The 25064-nt window shown below is 35.5% G+C and overlaps 1 protein-coding gene across 2 annotated transcripts in view; it reads left to right on the top strand.

Annotated features, from left to right (window-relative positions):
* Tafa2 (TAFA chemokine like family member 2) overlaps positions 1-14549 on the top strand; it is a 448413-nt gene extending 433864 nt beyond the window's left edge. The window contains exons 5-6 of one of the 2 annotated variants that reach the window (XM_057757809.1): positions 2003-2247; positions 10863-14549. In XM_057757809.1, the coding sequence (XP_057613792.1) occupies positions 2003-2014 (12 nt within the window). In that variant the 3' untranslated portion in view covers positions 2015-2247; positions 10863-14549. The remainder of the gene's footprint in view (positions 1-2002; positions 2248-10862) is intronic. The other variant, XM_057757808.1, reaches the window with a different exon arrangement.
* The last annotated feature ends 10515 nt before the right edge of the window (positions 14550-25064 follow it).

Genomic DNA, 25064 nt, shown 5'->3' with positions numbered 1-25064 from the left:
ATATATACATATATATCCATTCATTAATCTGTTCATTCATTTACCCATATGCATATCCATTCATTGCTTTAATTTTACATTTGATAAATATAAGAGGTTATTTAAATGCCTGGAATACTGCTTAGTCATGAAAAATGAAGCATGTGTTAATATATTTGCTTTATATTAGCTCTCAACTCTTAAACCATCTTATTATAATGAAATATACCTGATATATAATACAAAGTTCTGAATATATGGATCATTGAATTCTCTCATCTGTTTAGGACTTTAAATAAAATACAGATGCTTAATGTGCACCAAGAGAGTGACTCAAATGGGTACAACAACTTAGCAGAGCATAATATGTGCACCCATAGAGACTTTGGAAAGAAGGAATGACCAAACTGGTTGGTTGGTCTAATGCTGAAAGATTTTATGTTTCGTAGATTCTGATTTTATAGATTTATCTTTTTAAGTGATGATAGCAAAGGGGAAGAGACGATGCAAAGAACAAGATAAATCAGGGAGTTATTGCACTTCGACAAACCAGAGGGTCACAGTCCTTGATTAAGAGAGTGATGGTGGAACAGTGGAACAGGGAGTGGGAAGAGATTGGGAGGATGAGTAGAAGCGGGAAGAGCAAGAAATGTGTGGGCAATAGTTATGTTTTCAATGGGGGAATATATAGAATTAAAGAATATTTTTCATAAAACATGGTTTTGAGCAATGTAAAATGAATGGAGCATTAGGAAGACATGAGTGGTGCATATCTCCCACTACTGGATTTTTCTAGAAGGTATGAAACTCTCCTACATTTCCTTGAGTTTCATCCTTTGTCTTCTGCCACTGACATCCACTACCTGTATTGGAACCGATCCATTCTATGGTAATCTTTGCTTGGGTGTGTCTGGAGAAAGTCAGGTGTTCTTGATGGCTGATCAGCAAATAAAAGTTCTGCCCTACCCTACACATTGCTTTAATTTTGCATTTTCTAGTTTGATGAGAGGCAAAGTTAGCAATAATGGCAAAAGAAATGTTTTTATTATTCAAAAAGGCAAAATCATTCTTAAATTGTAAACTATCTTTAATTTCTCTTATGCCATGATTGGTCTTTTCTCTACAATGAATTTTAACTCCTCTGTCCTCTCAAATTCATCTAGGAAATGTTATAGTTTGATTCATTCTATCAAAACCCATCTGTTTTCTGATGCCAATGGATGACTTCCTCTTCATATGATTTATTATGAATAATAATACTATTTGTATTTTTCCCAAATTATTATTCAAATTACATATTATTTGAGAGAATGGTGCATAAAGAAATTTGTGAAGGCCTCTATCTATAATATATCGTAAATTACAGCTGAAATGTCATGGATATTATTCAGAGTGTTCATGGGGATCATAGATTAATAATGACTTAAGAGATGTGAAGTTGGCTTGAAAAGCAAGTGCCCATGGGTGGTGAAACTTAAACATTAGTTAAAAGGCTTGATCTCTTTTACCTGCCCTAAAGTGTGAATGATCTTAGTTTATGCATCAGCAAGCTATAAATCACTGCAGGCATGGATTTTCAGTTAAGCCTATGAATGATTATGACTGCAAATATGAAATCTTAGGATTCCAACTATTTCCACATAATGTTTCTATGATTCATTGACATTTCAATGTTAAGATATTTGGCTGTTGAATTCTTTGTTATTTCTTGCTTGAATTCAATGAAAATTTCTTCTTTGGTTTGTACAAAATATTTCCCAAACTGTTCACAAGGAAAACTTACAATCCCTGCTGAAATTGCTTATAAAAGCTGTTTACGTTAGCCCTACTTATTGTGTGTGTTCCACATTTATAGCCTCCTAAGAGCAATAGAGAACTATTCCCACTGTGAGCTTGTTTGAAGTAAAGGACATTATTGTCTTGTTGTCCCGTTACACTTGTTAAAATGTTCCCTTTCCCCCAGCTTTGAATCCTGTGATATTCTGTTCAACAGTGGAGTGCTTGACATGTGTTTGTTCCTTAGGCAAACGTGTAAAACTCTTCACGTTGGAATGGAGAAGTAGAAAGAGAAGGTTTCTGCTGTGCCTCATGACAATTTTTGATTTTCCGCATTCAAATTTATTCTGGCTCCACGCTGGAGCGGTAGTTATGCGAATCGTAGTGTTGGTCGGATTCTGAGGAAGGGGCAGAAGTTTCCTTGAGAAGTAAAGATTCAAAACAACTCCAGAAATGAGCACCTGTCTCCGTTCATTTCTCACAGAGCAGCAGGTGTGTACCCCATGTTCACAGGGTGAACTGTGGCCTACTCTTTCTTATGGTTACTGTTAGCTTTTCAGGTGCTTGATTTCAGATGGAGAAAACAAAATTGGTACAGTGTTAGAGATCAGAGGACAAAGAACTGACTCCATAGTTAATTAAGAAAGCAATGATTTATTTTAATAAAAAGAAACAAACAGGAAGAATCATCATTCTTTGAACTGACTCACAAAGCCCACAGGTTGGATGTTGTACCTACACTAAGACAATATGTTACCACTGGTGAACCTTATGCTGTCACCACCAGTGGCCCTGCTGTGCCACGTGCTTTAGAATTGAAAACAAAGCATAAAACCCTAGTATGTTGCTGAACATCTGTCAGTGTTCAACTTGCCTATTATTTATAAATATGCATGAAGAGCCCTGAGTCAACAGGCTTTCACTTCATCTCCATAAAACAAATCCTGACAGACTTCTTACCCAGTCATTCTTTATGTATTAGAATTAAGACTGAAAGCTGTGTTGTGTCCTACCTTAAGCAATTACACACACACACACTGTTATGCACACACACACACACACATACATATACATATATACTAACTTTAGAAATCTGAGACTATTGAATTATATTGTTAGGAAGACCCAGGGAAGATAATAGCTAATCAATAGTGTGAGTTGGTGGTGTGTGCATAGTCAACACATCCTGTTTGTTAACTATTGTTGTCTATGATGTTTTGTTCAGAGAATGGATTTTAAGTTTGCAATGTACAGAAAGGGCTTTTTAAAAATTACTGTTACATATGGAATGATCATCACTAAATCTAATTGAATGGAAGAAGATAATAGAGCATGTCTTCCTTCTGGAATGTTCTCAGAATACTCTGACTTTGTCCTTCTACAACTCACACCAAGTCTTTTCACCATGAAAGCACTGTTATTTATTTGGACAGGCGTCCCAAGGAAAAGTTACTAAAATCCAATTCATCTGTAGCTCAAGCCTACCAGGATGCTAAGAGAAAATATTCTTAGCGATCCCAAACCACTGTGAAGGATACCTTTAATTCTGGTCCTTCTTCCCAAGTCCCACTTAGTGCCAGCTCACTTAGAAGCAGTTTGTGTACTTTGCTGCTGCTTCTATTAGCTCTGACTGCAGTGAAGCTGAAATTGTTGAGAAGTATAGTTCTTGACTAGGCTTAAATTTTAACCTAAGACTTTACTGCAGAAAGTGGGTAAAAACCATCCTTTCAAATTATTCTGTATAAATGAGAGGTGAATCCTAAAGAACAAATGTAATATCAAATTTGGCAGGTGAAGCACATTCCAACTGAACTAAAAAAAAAGTCTAATGGTGGCTAAACTTTTCAGTGTTGGAATATGTAATTCATATCTTAAAAATATATTTAGATTCTCTTCAGGCATTATTTTACTGTCTTGAAATATTTTTTATACTTCCTATGATATCCATTCTTTTTTTGCTTCCTTCTAACTCTTATCTAAATTTACTATTTTATTTTCTGTGTCTATGTGCTGCCTGCAACAGAGAATATATAAGTTGGGGTACCAGAAGTAGAAGGACATCTTTTCCTAAAAAAAAAATTCTGAAAAAATGCCAAAGGCATTTATTAAGCGCCCAAAGACAAAGTGAGGAGTGGTCCATTTGTTCATAGCAAATGTCAAGCTGAGGATGAGCTGTCTGTCCCTGAAGGGAGAACAGTTCACAAGAGGAAGCACTAACACTCATCTGCTTCTGTGAACCATGTAAGAAGGTTCGAAGTTCTGAGAAATAGTGTAAGTCCATCTGTTTAGAAGATTCCCTTCCAGTAGAAGTCCTCATGTGCTCAGTGCATGAACCTCAGATGTTTTCTCCATGGAAAACTCAGTAGCCCTGCACTGATATAATAATAGGACCCTTTAGAAAATAAAATACAAGTGACAATGCCACTGAGCTTAGGGTGTTCAGGTGATTTCCTTCTATTTGGAAGTCAGGCTTCTTAAGCAGAATCTTACTAGTTGGGGCTAAGAGAGGAATTAGAAACTCAGTCCAAGTGACAATGTTGGCAGCTCGGAGCGCTACAAACTCAAGAGATTTTCTAGTTAAAAACTAGCAGGCAGCCATGGTGGTGTAAAAGCTCTGGCATCTGTGCCAGCAAGAAAAGGCTGTCTCAGCTCATCTCATCTAGGGCTATGACTCTGCTGGAAGTGCAGGGAACTGAAGGTCACATCCAGGGACTCTTCACCTCTCTGCTTCCATGGAAACTCACACTATGAGGATTTCGTTAGCTATCCTTAGTTGTCTGGAATACTCTGGGTTATCGGAAATAACCCTTTTTCCAATTACCTACACCCGCTACAATTTTCAAGAATTTAGTAAAACAATTAACTAAAATTTGTTCAAGATTGTTTAGTCATCATGCTGGATCTAGTCAAGCATTGGATAGATGATTGCTCAATGTTGAACCAAATGTCAAGACTGGTCAAGCACCAGAATTCCATGGAAGGAAAAGTAAGCTGTGATATGAACATGCAGTGATGATCAGAGCTATAGATACTATGTCTATTACCATGAAAGTAAAATATACACTTAATATGTGCAGATGAGTGATTTATGAAAATGTTTCATTTGCAGCTGTCTTGTAGTGCCTCATCAGTACCTGAAAGTTCTCTAGGAAGCCTGCTTCTGCATGCACGTCCTTACCAAGCATGTGTTTTCGTGTTATGATACCTTATTGTATAATATGCTTGGAGACATGGTGAATATGTTCATGGATAGTTATGACCAAATTAATGGCAGCTTTTCTGTAGCTTAAATCAAAAAAATCTATTACTGTGGAATAATGATGTTTTAATGGCACACTTATACAGATAGTGAAACCAGAGCTAGATTCATGTACTTGTGAGAGCTACATTATAAAAAAATTCCTTTACAGTGAGCAGCAGCTCTTTTCCAAGGAAGAAAGTTTATTCACATAAGCACTCAAGATTATGAAGGCATTCTGCTGCTCCTTGTGCCTTTATTGAACAGATTAAATTTGTTGGAATCCTAGTGTAAAATGGTGTCTATTTGTGCCGTTATGAAGCCGCTACTATAAAGGTTGGGCACAGATGGCATGTAAATCTGCTACTTTGTCACAGAAATATTGCCACACTTTCTTGCCTTCTACTTGCTTAAATAAAGAACATTCATTAGTTCAAAAAAATAAATGTTTTCCTAATAACATGGGTATTTTACTGAAAATGCAACTCCCTTGGAATGGAATTACTCCCCTGCTCAAACATACCGTCTCTCCATTAAGTGTGTATGTGACTCATCCTGGAATGACAAGGATATAAATGCTATTCCAAAGTGCTCCATACCAATAATTTTAAGGACTTACATTGCAGATATGCTATTCTGTAAATGGCAAAAGATTCACATTTATGCTGTGGAGACTTGGAACTGATCGCACAAATTTACACAGATTGCAAACTGAAAAAAGAGAGAGGTATGATAGCATCCGATTAAAGAATAATAAAATCAAAGATATCCTTGATATAGCAGGACATCTTCACATTTGCATTTCATTGTTGCATGATCACATTGCAGGTTTTATTCCTGGATAATTTCCTATATACATGTCCTGTGTGCAAAGTCTCATGGAAGTTGTTTCAAAGAAAACACAAAGAAAAGGCACAGAGAGAGTGGAGATAAGAATCTGAGAAATGCCTAACACATGCCCAATGATAGGGGAAAGTCAGAACTTACTGTACATACAGATGCCTTATATCTAACTCAGAGTCCACTTAGTGCTTCTCATATGTACATGGATGTAGAGTCAATCACCTGAGCAAGGGCCGTGTTAAAACCCATGTATTTGAATAGTGGTAGTTACAATGCAGACACTATGGAGTTACTGACTCTGTCCTAAGCCCACGTCTGTACGTCTTGTCTCACTGCCTATGATGCACACATTAAAAATGATTGCTCCATGAACATTAACTGCCTGCAACTGTCTTTAGCCCAGGTCTATATTTCTTAGCTCATGGCTGTAGGATGTAAGTGCTAGAGGACGTGATTTGTACCTTGAATCACTCTGATCATCTACAGAATGGATCATTGGCCCCTGGCAGCCAGATGCCACACATCAACGTTTTAACTACTATTTTGTGTAGTTATCTGAAACACATTGTTTTACCCACACCTATCCAAAAGTGTGAAATTCTTGATATATGATGCTTAAAAATAATATTATTGAAAGAGTCAATTGCAAGGTGAGTTACTATAAAAACCAGAAGGTTAACACCAATTCAGTCAATATTTCTAGATAACAAGCAACAGTAACACTTCTTGATAGGAGTTCTACACATCACGTTTTGTGTCTTATTTGAAAATTATCATTATTACCACCTGCTAATTTTTAAGATGCATTTTCTGGAATGTACTCTTTGCAAGGAATATTTGATTTAATCATAATAGCAAGTGTGTGTGGAAAGATAATAATATTGTTCTAAAATCGGACATGGGAGGGTTCATGCAGATTAAATAATGCTTTTAGACCCACAGTGTTTGAAAGCCAAAGGGACTGTATTTGAACCCAGAATCTGCCTGCAGATGGCATGTGTCTCCTCCAAGGCATGTCTTCCACTTATTTCCTAGTCAGCAGACCTTTGGAAGAAAAAAAATTAGACATTTATGAGCATAATCGTATTAAGAGTTTTTTTTTTTCAATTTGCTTTTACAATTGGAGAAAGAAAATATTGGAATGTGCTTCCAGTGTTCAGTTTGATGAAAAATTAAGGACATTTTATAATTTATAATGCTCTAAGTATAAAGAGCAAACAGCATAAGAACTTTACTTATTTTAGATTTAACTAGTGTCGTATGTGTTGGTCACTTGATTTTCTTAGTTCAAATTGGTGAACAGATATCACATGCATATCTGAGAATCTAAGAAGCTATCTGGAGTAGACATTTTTGAACAAGTGTAATTGGATGCTTCAGTCCTTAACACTTGTGTTTATTGTTATTACATTAGCTTCTTTATCCTTTTGAGTCTCTTAAACATAGCTGTGCTTGATACAGGGGAAGCAATTACTGTTATCAGTATTCTTTTTGAATATACGTGGGTTCAGCTGTCCAACAGTTGAAATGTAACATGCCATTTGATAGGCAGAAAATAAGGTTGCATGAAAAGGAACGGTTCTATGACACAGTAATTCATTAAAGGCAGATGTGATGAAGGGTGATTATAGCATGTGGTCCTGGGGCAAACTGGGTGATTTCTCTGTCTCCTATGTGAATGTTGTCCTGGGAACAAGAAAGCAGCATCCATGAAAACAACCTTGGTTGTTTATAATACAACCTGGTATAGTTAATGAAAGCTGAAGATCTTAGAAGGTGAAGACTTTTATCCAGCATTTTTGGGCCAATAAATAAATAAATAAAATGAAGTGAAGACTTTACTGTTTGATATTTTCTTGATAATAAAATTTTAGTGTAAATGTGGTATTTTACTTCTTAAAAATAGGGTAATGTTTATATGGTCCATTAATAACATTCCTTTGTTAAAATTCCAGATTGTATAAATACTACTTAAGCAACACTTACACACTGAACATTCCAATGTATAATTTACAGCAGGTGGGATGTTAGGTTCACTCACCCAAAGAATGAGCCAAAATTTAGGGTTGATCATTTGAACTTCTTCAGTGAGCCCAGAAATTATTAAATGATTGATGTCTTTTGTTTACTTTTAGTTAATGATTTTGTCTTTAAATGTCATTTGAATTATGTTTACTTGGTCATTCAAATTGGATATATATATCCCAAATCATGTTCTATATCTAAAATAATATGTTGGAATATATTTGAAAATATGTATGTCTTGTTGGTTCTGCCATCATATCTGGTATGAAACTAGATGTTTCCAGGAGGTATACAGATAGATGCTCATGAGCTCAATTTATACTATGTTGAAATCATTAGTTTATTTTCATTTGTATCCCTCAAACTTACCTCAATTTCTGTCACAATACTTCTTTTGGTCTACTTTGAATTTCTTTTTCTCAGATTTATGCATTAGGACAATTCCATATCTAAAATTGTTATTTCATGGTGTTGTAATGCTGGCAAAACTGTATGTTTTTTATATGGATTACAATGCTTAGTTCTCACAGAAGAAGTTAATATCATCAACATTTTATATTCGAGAAATTTGAGAAGGATGGAGTTTGAAATGGACACTATAGAGTAATTCTGTGCACACTAGCTCAGAATTGAGTATAATAAGTGGTTATTTATTTAGGGGTAGACTCACAGATCATAATCCTCTGCTCAAGTGGGGAACAGGAACTGAATCCAACAACTGGGAGTGAAAGCGTGCACAAGCTTTATAGCTGCATTTATAGTAAAAGAGACCACACTCAAGTGGGCTGATATCTTAAAGATTATTGGCTGTAGGAATTCCCACAGCACCGGGCATATCTCTACCACTTTGGTTTAAATCCATAGCGTCACGTGTCTAACCATAGTATGTCCTAATAAAATAGAATGATTGAGTCTAAATAGACTGTCCACTGCCATCAGATACTAGAATTATTTTATTAGATACTCCTTATCTCAGTATGTGAGAAAAATTGCTTTATGTTTCAGTCCATGATTATAAAATAATTCTTATTTTTATGCTACTACTTCTTATGGTCATGCTTAAGTTTTTGGCTTTTCTAGCTATTATTTTAGCCAAGAGAAAAATACATTTAAAAGTATGTATTTATATTCTGTATGGACTATATACTTAATGTATTTATGTATCTTCAATAATGTGTATATTTATTGATGTATATGTATGCATATATACATGTATGAGCATACAGACTTTCAAAGATGGAGGGAAATTGATTTTATTTAAGGAGACTTCTGATGTTGTTTGTTTTCAAAATCATGTGAAAACAAAGCTTTAATTAATACACAAACGGTCAACAGCACCTTCTTATAGGCTTTTATAAACTAACAGGATCAAATGTTTACCTTATAGTAAAGATAAAATGATGAGATTACCATAGTAACCTGCCAGTGACTCAAAGTTGGGGCTGGAAGGTGCTGAGGCCCACTCCTTCGGGGAACGCACTCCCGCTTCTTGTTCACCTTCAACGTTCTGCCTCATTGCTTTGTCCCCTTCTAAAACTAATCATAAATCTCTGCAGTCTTTCCCATCATTTTTTTTACCTTTTCTTCTATTTCAGCAACACTTTCACAAACATAGTGCCCAAGCTATGTTTAATCAGTTTTCTGGCTAGGAAGAACAGATTTCAGGAAACATAGCTGAGCTTTTCTCAGTTGATGATAGCCAAAGATTATTTTATATAAAGTTTATGAGCAAATGTTATTGTGAAAATGCTTTTTCCATGGTGATAAACCATCATGACATAATGTCTCTAGAAACAATATTTTCTTCCCTTTTTCTTTCCTGCACTGACTTCCTGGAAGTACTTCACAGACTGTGTTGAATAATAACTGAATGGCAGACAAACTGATGAGATTCCCAAGTTTTCCCCTTGATATTTCCACTTCCATAATCTCTGTAATTTAGCAAGCCATTCAGGCTGTAACCTTTAGTATAAGAAGAGCAATAGTAGAAACGTGTTTGACTGTAAGACAAAATCAAGATGGTTCCCTTGTGTTTTAAAACATATTTAATTTTGTATGTACTTTCTATCCATAGTAGAGCAAAGTCTAGAGTTATTTTATTATTTAGTTTAATATTTTCATTTTCCATAGCTGATCACAAGACACAGAAAACCAACTGTTTTTTTAAACACTATTAAAAGCTATGTCACTTAATGTAGTAAAACCAAGTGTTCACATTATTTTAAAAATCCATTCTTTAGTACACCCAGGGGCAGAAGATAACTTTTCTGTTGCTACCTCAAATACAATATATGGTATTAATGTAAAGTGAAGAGACTATCAACACAGCAGTGGTTTGAGGTTTTTCCTGTGTCTTTTACATAAAAACAAATAATGTAGTTACAACACATTCTTTTTATTTTGTTCATGTATGTTTATTTTTGGATATTTTTGGATATGTATGAAAATTTACTGTGGATCTTCCTAATAATTCAAATTACATTATTAATATAGTACATTTTAGGAGAAGGTCCGAACACTCTGAAATTGGGTAAACCATTACACTGTTCTCATTTTTTATTTCTTCAATTTTTATGATTTTATTGCACTATACATTTCTCTCCATTTTCCTCTATTCCTCCCCTCTTTTGCCTAAATATTTTTGATCACACAAAGAGATGATATTTTTCAGAACATATTAAATATACTGATATACTGATATCACCACCCTCAATTTTTATGCTATTTGAGAATGAATTTTGTAAAACCATTCTACTCCAGTGACCAAAGTTTTTCTCCATAGAAGTCCACAGATTATAGCCACTGCATGAATGAGTGGGCTCTCAGAATAATTCACTTTTTCAGATACTAAGTTGGCAATGTGAACATGAAGGTCCTGGAGAATTCCATGATGTGTTTGATACAGTGAGTGCCAATTCATAGCCATTAGTTAACTGTTTACTTGTCCTAAAATTATAGCTTTATTATAAAGAGCTCATTATATTTTCTTCTTCCTTCCCAGGTAACCCATTAACCACAAAAAAATCAAGCAATCCTCAAGACTGAGATCATGGAGACACACATAGAAACTTGACTCCTGCATTGAAATCGAAGACTTTTATACCTCTTAGAAGAGGGCCTTTTAAGCCTATTTCCAAGGGATTCCATGACTTGCTATCAGCTTCTTATTGAAACCAAGACTTTAAAAAACTCTGAAGTGAACTTTGTGTCCTGAAGAAGACTGCATCAGCTGCGAACTGTGCTTAGCTAATTGCACTTCTGAGGGAAGCAGACACTGCTCTCCACAAATCTGGTGCAGAGTTGATGTTCTGGGGGTGACACCAGAGACTGCCACCTGTAGGGTTCCTGGCTTCAGCTGTGACTTCAGTTGTTTCTGAAGCTGTCTCCCAAGTGCACTGTCCTGTCATAGATGTGTTCCTGGGTCCTTTGTTCACTGTCTGATAGGACTGTGCACAGCTTTGGTGATGTTTCCTTTGCGAACTCCTCTGGCATGGCGTAGACTGAGATAATTTTATTGGTATTCTAATCTTGAAACACTGAGAGCCTACATGTTTTAACATCTCACACTTGCCTTTGAGAAAGGGTTGAAAGTGTTTCTCCATTGAAAACGATAATCATTGGCAAGTCACCATGATCTGAATACATCAGTCATATAAGAATGTATAGACGTGCTGACATGTTTCCCCAAGGCTAACACATCACTGCTGCTCTCTGTCGGTTAGAGAGATAGCTGCTAGGATTGGATTTCCATTACCACTGCACAGGACTCTGTGCCTCGCACACACCTTCCTTTCCAGTTTTTTAAAAGTGTATTTTTTTTTTCTGTTTTCCTTTTCTTTCCTTCACAGAACTCATCAGTGTGTAGTAATTTAGTAGGTAACCTTCCATTTTAAAAACATGCCAGGGATGCATGTGCTTTTCTAATTTCTCATCACTTATTTTTATTCTAGTGTTTTCTTAAACTATCTTTGTCTCATTTTAAGATCGTCTCTTGCTTGATTCCAATGACTGCTTGAATGCTTATATATTTGTTCAGTCTGTGGATAGGAAAAATTGTTCATTTTCTTTTACTTCAAAGGTCTAAATACTTGCTTACCCTTGCTCCAATCAAATAATTTCATGGGCCAGTATTTTGTCTATATTTTCTTAGCCATCTTAAAACTTGTGAGTTTTAGTTCTTCAGGAATGTCTTACAAATATTTAAAGGCCTTAAACATCGATTTACTTTTTTCTAAGTTATTATAGAATGTATAATTTTATACTGCATTTATTTTGTTTTACTTGTGAGTGGAGGGAGAGAATACTGGGTACTGAGTTACAGCTATGTAATAATATAGTGTAAGCCTGTAGTTTGAAGGGATGTAAAGGCAAGAATTTTCCATGTCTTAATTATTTCATCCTGATCTAAAGATACTTCACAGGTCATTGTATTAGGTGGTCCATCATTTTGGTAGAAGAATGAAGGTATTTTGGACTTTCTTGTACTGGTAAAACTCATGGACAATGACAGTTAACCTGTTGGTTTCTGTGATGGAGGGTCACATGGTCTAGAAAATTTTTATGTTAGTCTGTAGTGATATTCAAATATTTAGACACTAACCAGGCCCTTTACTTGGAAGAACAACGTAAAGTATTGTTGTTAAATCTGTTAAAAATTAAATTGGAAAACTATATTTTTTAAATACTGTGCTAAAGTCAACTGCCTCATAAATATGTGGGATGAAGTGATTCCTGCTTCCCTTTTAATTGTGCATAAAACCAATTAGGTGGTTCCAAATGGATTTTGCAATAGGTCAAGACTACACCAAGTTGAAATGAAAGGAATAATGGTTGTGATAGACTTCTATGTCAAACAAAATATCATTAATTTCTTTGAAACAAAATGGAAAACTATATAATTTTAGACATTATGAATTTATCATAGGTTTGTTTGAAATTATAGATCATGCTTCTCATTTTGAAAACTATGTTATTTAAAACAGCGCTGGAAATTCTGTATTATAGAAAAGTGTAATACATGCGTATCAATAGAAAAAATAAATGGAATTTCAAATATATGAACTAGATTATTCCCAGTAGATTAATGTTGTGACTATTCAGAAAATGTGAATAAAATTGGAATATAAAATCAACTCCCTTTCACAAGTACAGTTTGGAGAATCTGATTTCTTGTGCTCTGTTTTTAAAGCACCTTAATTAGTAACCAATACAAGTTCAAATTTAGAATGAAACTGACAGATTATTCAATTACCTTTAATAAAGTTCTGTGCTAAACTTTCAATTTACATAAGGTTCTGATATTTGACCTACTTCTTAGGAATTGTGAAATCAATTGATCTACACTTGTGATGCTCACCTGAAAGTAACTATAAACACAAACGCAAAATTCATCTCACAATGATAGCTGTCCGCATGACTTACTTTAGGAAGCACACTGCAGTAGAACGATATATCAATACCATGTCTCAAATATCCTTGAAAATCCCTTTTTATTCTGACATCCTTTAAAATTTACAAAAACTACAGAAGGTCTTTCCCCCAGGGATAACATCTTTCAGAATCATAATACATTGTCAAACATGGAAGTTCACATTGGTGTAATACTATGAGCTCAAAAGTTTATTTACATTTTTGTCAGTTTTCACAAGAAACATGTATATATACTCTCATCTTTTTAAATCACACGGCTGCCATTTTACTGTAGGATACTAGAGTATACATTAGATAGGAGGTGACTATAATGGTCAATAAGTGACTGGTTGTGACAATTCTAAAGTTCCTAGTTTTAGAATAATATAACTTTATTTTACTTTTTGTATTTTCTTTTTGCTGCTGTGACAGAAAATTTACCTTTAACTTCAGACAGAATTCTTAATTATTTTAAACTTGGTATCATTTTAAATTTGCCACAAGAAGTCTGAGAACTATGGCTGAAATAAAAAAGCTTTTCTCCTCCCTGGGTTTTACTACCCTTATTAAGTGTGATTATAGCACAACTTAGTCCGGTTAATTAATTTATGTTTATTTGCATCTAAGTACTCATGTACAAGGAATATATATACACATGAAAATTTTATATACACATTTGCATTTATATCTGAAAAAAGAAGTATGCAAAATAAAATCAAGTGATAAGTTTTTCATCCTTCAGCCTTTCTTGTAATTTTCAAGGGGAATTTAGATGATACTGGACACTCTGGATAAAGCACTGGAAAAGTTAGGCAAGGCATACTGTAGTATGGAGGGGAGCGGGCTGCGTCCCACTGCCCGGCTAACTTAACCCCTGAAATAACCACAAAGAAATTGTACTAATTTAATTACTACATGGCCCATTCTATCTAGCCTTTTCTTGGCCAACTCTTATATCCTGATCTAACCCATTTCTGTTAATCTGTGTATCACCATGAGGTCATGTCTTACCGGAAAAGGTTCAGTATGTCTGACCTGGCAGCTTCATGGTTGCTCTCTCTGGTTCTCCTTTCTGTCCTTCCCTCCCATCTCAGCTCTGCCCTATCAAAAGGCCAAGGCAGTTTCTTTAATAACAAATCAAAGCAACATAAATACAGAAGGGCCTCCTACACCATACTACATTGCATACTAGGTATCTTTTTTCCTCACCATGCCTAGGACAGAACATTACTAATTTTGTCAAGGTAAAGATCTTTAGTTTGTTTGTCTCTCTATACCCCCTTCCTCCCTCCTTTATTTCTTCTTTTGTTTTGTATGATATACATAATATATAAATATAATTGAATTATTTAGGAAATATTTATCATCTATCTATCATCTATCTATCATCTATCCATGTATAATCTATCATCTATCTAATTCTATGCATCATCTATCATTTATCTATGTATCATCTATATCTATCTATCTATCTATCTATCTATCTATCTATCTATCTACCTATCTATCATCTATCTATCTCTCAATCTATGTCTTGATTTGTACTCCCCAGGAATGTGAACTAGTATGGTTATCCAGCATTTAACTGACAGTTTTTGAATCCCTACTAAGTACAAGGATATTTGGCCAGATTAATATTTTGGACTTTATTCTTGAGAACGGCCTTTCAAATCAGGTCAAGACAAATTTTCTGGATGCTGTCTGTGCTTTGCAATGGGAAAAGTAAATAAAATATTCATCAGTGTTTCATATTTGCTTTAATTTGTTCACATTTTTTTTTCTTCAGGATGTTTCAGTTTATTAAATGGGTACTTTGAACATTTTTCTAAAAGGTCTTCTCTAGTCTGCAAAACAAACTTAATTCAGGAACTCACATGAACAAATGAAATGTGGTAGTTTATACATCTTGGCAAAATATGTTCTAAACTCTCAAAGAGGACAGATTGTGAACATGGAAAGAGATTAAAGAGGAGTAAGAACATCTATGGAAGAGCTATGAAGACCAGGACTTGGACAATAATACTGGGGAGGATTTGAATATTTGGGTCTCCATCCTAGTTCAAGTTAAATTTTACAAAGAAATCCTAAAATTTACCCTTGCCCACTCCTGCTTTCTGAGCATGCTTTAATTGGCCTGACATTGACACTTGGGTATAGATATTTCTTATAAATGCTCCTCTGTTTGTTTAAAACTCAAGATGAACATGATGAACATGATGAGATGGGTACATGACTGCACAATGGAACGGAAGATGAGGACAAGAACTCCAGGAGGTTCTGAGCTCACTAGAGCAGGAAAACCCGGGTTCAGTTAAGCATTAGCAAAAACTTGAAGAATGCACAGGCTACACAGCAGGGGCTGAGGACGAGTTCATTGTTTAAAGACACATTGAGGCTAATGTACCTGCAAAACATCCAGAGAAGCCATGTTATGTAAAAACTGAAGAGTTTAATTGCATTGATAATTAGAAATTATCATTAACTTTGGACAGAACAGTTATATTCAAATGTTCGTTACAAAATTGGGGTTTTAGAGAGTTGAAAAATAAGGGATGGATTTGAGAGTTGAAAAAGCACGTGTTGGCTTTTCTTTCAACAGGAAGTGAAACAGATAAGATAGTGATTTAGTCAAAGCACCATCAAAAGAGATTTTATTTTTCTAGCATGGGAGAAGAGTGTGACTATATATGCTACAAAGAATGAAGAAGGGAGGGAGTAGGGAGATAGATACAGAATCTGAGAGTAAAAAAAAGAAATTGATGAAGGAAAGGGTGTCTACTCATGTTGCATGAATAGCAAGGAGCATCAAATTCTGTAGACCATCCCCTAGGACCAGAAAAATGCAGAGGGACTAGGGTTGGCTCGTTAAGCATCTTCAATAAAGTAGTGATGATGCTAAGATATATCACACTCAAAGGGCATTTGCTGAAGTGATAATTATCAGCTTGTGTCCAAGTTACTGACACTTGTTTAATTGACAATTTCACAATAGTATAGTAATAATTATGAGAGAAATGAGTATTGTCTCCATGTTATTTTATTTGTAAAATGGTAATTCTTTGTATTTAGTGTTATTGTGAAGATTCAATGATAAGAATTTATTAAAATTTAATTATTTAATCATGAAAGACATAATTCCCTTATTCTTAAAATTGTGTGAAACACATTTTTAGGAATCAATCTATATGAAACAGAAGAATATAAATCCTGCTGGTACATGTGATAAATAAAAGAGAGAAGTACATATATTATGATTAAATAACTTTAAATGGTGGTTTTCTATATTTAAGAAGCTGCAAGAAAAGGAACAGACCAAGGAAACATTTTTCTATGAGGAGTATCTGAGAATAAGTGTCATGAGAGAACTAGAAATTATAAAACAAGAATGATTTTCATCATGGAGTAAGCAATGGAAGGGTTGGTGTGAGGAATCAATATGCACTTCCTTTATTGGATGAATCAAGTGTGTAATGCTTGATGAAGCCAAATAGAAATTTTTAAATGGATTCTATTATTTTTATCTTATGTGTATCAGTGTTTGCAGCATGTAAGAAAGTGAACTATGTATGTGTAGGATGGTACATACATGTCTTTATAAATGAGCATCATCTGCTGACTACAATAAATGGAGTGTCCAAGGAGAATGGAAAATATTTTTAACAGATTTAATGCATCTTGACATTGAGAATTTCAAGATCAAAGCAGAATTCTCAGCATGTAACTGACAGCAGTATGTTATTCTTGGTCAGTATATTCTCTACAGTCTGAACAAAGGAAGGGAGAATGTGAAGTAAAGATTGGTCAAGATTTAAAATTATAGTTACCAATTAAGAGTAGTAGCATATGTCTTTATTCTCAGTACTTAGGAAGCAGAGGCTGAAAATTTTCTGTAAGTTCAAGGCCATCCTGGTTTATATATTGAATTCCAGGATAACCAGGACTACATAGTGAGGCCCTGTCTCAAAAATAAACAGAAACAATGTTCAAGATCTTCCTTATCTACTCATTACAGCCAGCTATGATACATGAGACCTTACCACACATATGTACACTCACACAAAATGATGACCAACATCTCTGCAGAACTTGATTTGTGCCATGAGTTATACCCAAGAATATACGATGGACCATTGGTGTAGCAGACTGCTTGTTCATTTCCCAGCTGCTCAGACTCTTGATATAATCACACAGAAACTGTATTAATAAAATCACTGTTTGGCCCATTAGCTCTAGCTTCTTACTGGCTAACTCTTACATCTTAGTTTAACCAATTTCTATTAATCTGTGTATTGCTATGAGGCTGTGGCTTACCGGGTAAAATTCTGGCATCTGTCTCTGGCAGGGTTACATAGCTTATCCTTGACTCTGTCTTCTTTCTCCCAGCATTCAGTTTAATTTTCCCTGCCTATCTCTGGTCTTCCCTGCTCTGCTATAGGCTCAAGGCAGTTTCTTTATTAACCAATGGTATTCACATCATACAGAAGGTAATCTCACATCACTTTCCCCTTTCTGTTTAAACAAAAAGGAAGGTTTTAACTTTAACATAGCAAAATTACATATAACAAGACAGGTATCAAGCAAGAATTACAGTTACAATATTTATATCTACTTTATCTTTTATCATAACTAAGGAAAACCTTAATTATAGCTATCTATTCTTCAAATCCATCAAAGACCCCAGAACTATATAATATTACCTAAGAAAACAGGAAGTGTATTGTAAGCAACTTCCAAAACTCTAGAGTTGACAAAGACATCTTGCTGCCTGGACAGTCACCAAAAAGCCTTCTGTACCATTGGGCATCCATCTTCAGCCTATAGGCCCTTAGTGTTCAGCAGACCTTTCCATGAAGCAAGAAATTTCAAAAACAGTTCCACCTATATTTGCAGTTTGTCAGTCACGTTCTTCCGTGACCTGCAAAATGTCTAGCAGACTCTTTCATGAAGCAGGAACACCCACGATGGATTGTCTCACCTTTAGACAAGTTCAACAGTCATTTCCGTGTGTCCTGCATGTTCAGTTCATACAGCATAACATCAAGTAGTCCAGGCAAAAGCATTCTTGTTCAAATGGCTAACAAACTCCATAAGTAGTCTCTTCAATGCCCAATTCCTCTTGAAGTAATTCATGCTGTCAGGAGCAGATGTGTTTCATTGCCATGAAAAGTCTTAAGTTCTTAAACATTTTTAAATGCCATATTCTGAAGTCTTTGAAAGGTTTGAAGAATGCCTATCCATCTGAAATACATCTCTGTACATCGAGAAAATCTAACTAACATGACTACAAGCTTGGCTATTATAGATGATTCTCTATTAACCTTTATTTCTTAGTTATACATTATATTTTTAAATGAATTAGATAAATACTTTAATCAAGATCAGAAATACATATACATAGTATAACAAAACTGACTTTGAATTTGTGTCAATAAACCAACATCCATACCAATGCCAATATTTATAGCATATTCCCCTTTAAATGTAAACAAACATTTATAAACAATCATTTAGGGAATTTGGGCATAGTTCTTCTCCAAACTGTTTTCTGCTTTTTGTTTGGCAAATTATTTTGGGGGGGCTTTATGGTGACCTTTTGGGGGAGTTGGTTCATTAAATCACACTAGCCTAGAAGCAATCCATAGGTTCTCATCCTTTGTGGAAACAAAAGAACCTCTTTTCCAAAGCCAGAAATCCTTAGATCCAAATAATAAAGTCAAGATACATTTATGTTGGTTTATCTTAGCAGTTCATACAATGAAATGTCTCTCTGTACTTAGCTCCTTCACAGTCAAAAAATTCAAAGAAAACAATAATATACATAATCCAGACTCTCTGTGTATATTCCATCTTTATGTGGCTTTATTTTTATTACTCTATTACTTTTTCTACAAGGTTAATATTTATTTTATTATCTTTATTCCTTTAATCTATGACTGTCTGTACTCTTTTGTATTACATTTAGTGTCTCGTAAGCATCTTCATGAGTTGTATTTAATGTTAAATTTGCATGGTCATACTGCATAGAGATCCAGCTGAAAGCGGACCCAAGGAGTCCCATGAACGAGGAAAATAGTCATCATAAAAGAAAGCCTCTGTTTAAATTATAGTAGATTGTATGATTAACAAGACATTCACTTTATTTTATAAGATTATATTTGGGGTTCAGTTAACAGTGAGAATTTCTGTCTTCACATCCACTCACAATTCATCATCCAGAGATTTTTCTGGGGTGTGTATCAGTTATCCACAGTTTTGTAGCCATTACCTGAGCACAGTAGCATAAAACATTTGTTATTGCTTCCAAGTCTACTGGCCAGTGGAGTTTTTCTATGTATCTTGGTGACCTAATTTCTGTGTCAGCTGGTAGCTGAGGCAGGCTGGGCATTTTCAGAGAGTTTGTTTTTATTCTCTCTCTGTTGTAATTGCTTATTTATTGGCTTTTTACCTAATTATGCAATCCTGGTCTTTTTCTCTCAGTAATTTCATTGTGTGTCAGGGACTGGGCTATGCCAGCAGGCAAGAATGCTCACTGTCTGAGTGATCTAGTATGTATCACCTAAGAACTCACTTACTGAAACTGAGTTTGCTTCCTGTTGACTGGCTAACCTGTTCACCATTGGAAATGATGAATATGAGCTATAGGGGAAGTGTCCCGCAAACAGAACATGACTGTGATTGCAGGGCAGAAGTCACTTTATTTCTTCCCCCATCTGCTAGTTAGATTTCTTACACTGTGCATCAAATGTGTCACAGCTAAACAGTCAGGGACATTGAAAGGCTCCTTGTAATTTCCATGCCATACAATGTCAACAGTGTTTGCTGGTAAGCCCATGGCAAACAGGATGCGTTAGGAAACACAATCCAATTACCATCCAACAGTTGTGTGTTCTGGAGCACACAAACAATGCATTACTGTCTCACTGTCAGTCTCATCACGTAGGTCACTGAATATGCCCCAAGCAGCAGTCACTATCTGCTTACCTTCAACACTCTTTTGTGTACGTGAATTTCTCCAGTTATATGTTACCTAATCATGTTTAAACATTTAAAATTATTTTAAATTTCATTAGGATAGATATAAATAGATATTGTCAGTATCTCTAATAGTAATAGACACTGAAGCAGTTAGTGGGTGAATCATTTGATCTTCGTTTAACCTCTGGCTATCCATTAGAAGTCTTCTCTCATCTTGTGATTCCCATTAAGATTTCAAGAGTTAAAATGGGCCATTTATTCTTTGAGAAGAATCATTGTTGAACCAACCTGCTTTGGGGCAAATCACATGATCGTTGATAAAGGAAGTCCTGGCACACCTTTTGGTCTTTTTCAGATTTACTAGGAAAGAATACAAAAGAATGGATCATAGTTAAGGTGTCTATTGCTGTGAAGAGACACCATGACCATAGCAGCTCTTACAAAGAAAAACATTTAATTGGCTCACTTACAGTTTCAGTGGTTCAGTCCATTATCATCATGAAGGGGAGCATGACAGCTTGTAGGTAGACATAGTGATAGAGCTGAGATCGCTATATCTTGCAGACAACAGGAAGTCAACTGACTGTCACACAAAGGGAAGCTTGAGCAAGAGACCTCAGAGCCCACCCCCACAGTGACACACTTCTTCCAACAAGGCCACACCTCCTTATAGTGCCACTCTTTTGGGGGGACATTTTCTTTCAGACTGCCACAGAATGGATAATATAAATTGTGTCACTTGGAGCTGTTTACAATTCAATTATTAGATTTCTAGTGTAAGGAGAAAAATAGGGAAGAATAAGCTCCAGTCTAGCAGTTTAGTCTGGTAGGATCTCTCTGCCATTTTGGAATCTGACCAAAGCTCTGTATTAGCTCTGAATCAAACAAGATTCCACAGATTTCACCATGATGACTCCTGCACATGCTCATTTCATTTCAGCATGGCTGCACTAAACACTAAATGAAATCCGAGAGCCCAAGGTTGGATGCAACTTGCCATTTTCCTGTCTAGCCAGTTAAGTCAAATGCCATTCTATCCAATCGAATATAGACAGGGTAAATGTCAAGTAAGAGAAAATCCAACCTGAGTGACAGATTTCCCCCAATGTTACTTCTGTTCAATTTCATCTTTTGTTTTCCTTCCTCCTTTCTGTGATATCACACAGTGAAATGGAAATCAAAATGTCAGTTCCACGGCTGTTTGCTGTTTTAGGCTCTGTATAAGTAATCACCTCATATGCGCTGGCTGTGGTCACACAAACTGTGAAAACCTAAGAAGCACCCTTAACACAGGACGTTTGCATAGAACATGGAGCTTTCTAGAGTTATCCAGTGCCAGTGTCACACAGCTGTCCACAGAAGCATGCTGACTTTCCTCGCTGAAGATCTGGCATTTGCCTCATGCTTTGTTTCAAAGGACTTTAGAAAATAAGAGCAGCACATTCGTAATTTTTCATTTATCTTATAGGCATTATTTGAGGGTATTGCAGGAGACAAATTGTGACCCTAAAGGAGAAAATTACTTAAACATGTTGGGCCTCATCTTTATCACCCATGAAATATAAATAATAATGATGTGATAACATACATAAGTAATGATCTTATAATAAAAAAAATGACACATCTGCCACCCACGGTTATTGTGAGGAGGAAGTGAATGATTGCTTAGCTCTTTGCAAAGTTTAAAAGATCTAGACAAATGGATTCTGATATTATTGTCATTATTAGAATGAGCCAGAGAAGACCCGTGGCTTCCGATGCTCTTGGTAAAATCTGTGAAACATTTTCTATCAGTGAGAGCTATTAACTACCAGCAGCATATTGCTAATTAATACAAGGTCATATAACCCTCTGGTTTTACATGTTCCAATATTGCAATAATTACAGGCACTTCATCTTTTAAACATGCAAAGACTTGAGTAAATATTATATATCTATGACATTCTTATGCTATTCTAAGCACTGAATCACGTTGTATTTGATCTTCTTATGCCTAATTATTAACAAAAGATTTTCTTCAAAGGGCCTTTTGCAAGATAGTCAGCACTCTCAATTAGAGGTAAGATTAAAAGGACATATTTTAATTAAGGATCTACTTCATGAACATTTCCTTAAATATACCATGTGTGGTGTTCAGTCCTGTGTATATTTTAGCTCATTTAATCCTCAACAAAGTCATAAGGAGAAACTCTGACTGTCTGTGCTTTGCTGATGAGGAAATGGGGGCTAGCAGGGTAAGTCATTTGCACATGTCACATAACTGATAATAAGTGGTGTGGAATAAGATCCTCCACATCTGGCTGTGGACTATTATTCCTGAGCACCGACTTATTAAAAATTATAGCTCCCTAAATCCCTGTATAGGAATATGCTATAAATCATAAGACTAATATAAAAATGCTTACCATTTCCTAGGTCAGACCAGGGCAGGTGTTATTAAATGCAATTCTGATATATTGGTGTTAATACAGCTTCAACATCCCCATTGTGATTAAAGGTTTTTTTTTTTTTTCTTTTTTTTTTCCCAAGGTGGTACTATTGGAAAGCAAGGGAATCTTTGGAAACTAGAGCAAGTAGGAAGTCTTTATGTCATTAGGGCAAATGGTTCAAAAGTGCAAATAAGACCAAGCTTAAAGGGAAGATTCCCAATCCCACCTATCTGTAGAAATTGTGTTCATTTATCCTGATAACATCGTCTGTGGATTAAAGAAATTATGTCACCCTTCCTATCTCACCTATTCTTCTAGTCTTTGGAAATCAGAACTGTATTTAATAACCCTTGCCTTCAGGATATCTACATTATCCATGGTCCCTCAGTGATTATCTTTCATGGATTTGTTGCTGGGTTTTACAAGCTATTTCATTAATTCTGAGAGATAGTCCATATGAGATGAAATCTTGAATACATTAGAAAGAGTCTTGTCTTCATATGTGTTCCCGACTTCTTCTTTCTTTCTTAATTGCCCTTCTGCAGTATAGAAGTGATTCTTTCTGAGGGTATGGATAGAGAAACAACAGCAGTCAAAGAAAATATATTATATTTCAAAGGACTTGAGTGTAAAATGTGAAGCTACCAACATTTAGGTAATAAATTTTAGAATGAATGAAAAAATAACACTTATGTAACATAGTTGCACATGTTAGTTGATATAATTATTACTGAATACTATATTGAGGTTCCTCAAAATTTAAAAATTTAATGACTATATTACTATTGAGTTGGCCTTGCTCAGGTGTGCCCAATTTAAGTGCGGCATTAGTCCAAAGGTGGTGGTTTTGGAAGGCAGGGGAAGCTTTGACTTATAGGCCCAGTAGTGAGTTCTTCAGTTATTGAAGTGAGTTCTTAGAAAGGAATTTTGGGAGACTCCTTGATAGTTAGAAGGGCTGTACAATCTGAACTTGGTCCCACCTTTTTTCTGCTCATGGTTAAGGGATTTTTAGGCTTCCCTCTTTATTGTTAACCATGGGATCTTAACGAGAGTTAAACTGATCATCACAGGCAGCATGTTCTAATGATATGTGCTAATTTAACCTCGTCTTCTTAGTAATTATTCCATGTAAGTTATTTTATTACAGTGAAGAGAAGTTTGTTATTTAAATATCATTCAGCTAACCCACTTCTGAGTCTTTCAAGTTGATGCATGTGGTCTCTGGCTTCATTGCAGCATGACTAACACTGGTCAAGCGATATAGTCACTCTAATATCTACCAGCAGGTGAAAATGCACTATTTATACGCAATGGAATGAGTACCTTAGATAAAAAGGAAATTTGGCCAAATGTGACAATATATGTGGAACTGAGGAACATTATGTTAGGCAAATAAAACAGGCACAGAGAGAAACCAGCATGAGTTCACCACTATGGGCAATCTAAAGCAATCAAACTGATAGAAGAGAGACTAGAAGTGTGGCTACAAAGGCTGGAGGCAAGGGTAAGAATAGGAAGATAGCAGTCGAAAGGTACAAAACCCAATTTAGGGGAAATAAGGATTTGTTTTTAATTCTGCCGTATAGTTTTATAATTTAGGTTAATAGCATATTGTACATTTCACAATAACAAAGAATCCCAGTTGTTCTCATTATTAAAACAGTATGCATTTGAGGTAATGATATATTACTTAGCTTGATTTAATTACTCTACGTTTCCTTCACAAATTCTAATGGCAGTTTGTACCCTATCAAGAAATACAATGTTCATTTATCAATTTAAAACAAAATGAAAGAGTGATAGACAGAAGAAGACATAAAGGGGAGATAGAGTGTGAGAGAAAAAAAGAGATATTAAGGGCAGATGAATGAGCAGGGCAGCAAGCTGAATGAGCACTTGCTTTGAGGATACAGGTTCTTGTCAGAGCTTGATGAGATACTCCATGTCTGTAGGTAAGTGCTGCAGAAGCCAGCATTGTAAGGTTACATCTATGCTTAGGAGAGAGGCATGGAAAGTCACTTTTTATCACAAGCCTTAGTCACTGTTTGATTGCTGTGAAAGAACACCTTGACTGTGGCGACTCTTAGAAATCATTTAATTGGGAGCTTGCCAGAGTTTCAGAGGTTTAGTTCATTATCATCATTGTGGGAAGCATGGCTGCATGCAAACATAGGCAGGCACTTGAGTAGTACTTGAGATCTATGTTGTGATCCTTAGGCTAAGAGAGGGAGGAAGGGAAGGAAGGACAGAGAGAGAGAGAGAGGAGAGAGAAAGAGAGTGGAAGAGAGAGAGAGAGCTGGAACACAGCACTGGGTCAAGTATAGGCTTTTGAAACCTCAAATTCCACCCCCAATGAGGGCCATGCCTCCTAATCCTTGTAATCCTTTCTA

Source organism: Chionomys nivalis, chromosome 25 (genome assembly GCF_950005125.1).
Source record: "Chionomys nivalis chromosome 25, mChiNiv1.1, whole genome shotgun sequence".
NCBI classification, from domain to species: Eukaryota; Metazoa; Chordata; class Mammalia; order Rodentia; family Cricetidae; genus Chionomys; species Chionomys nivalis.
Note: the sequence above shows the minus strand (reverse complement) of the source record. Positions and strands in the feature narration are given on the sequence as shown.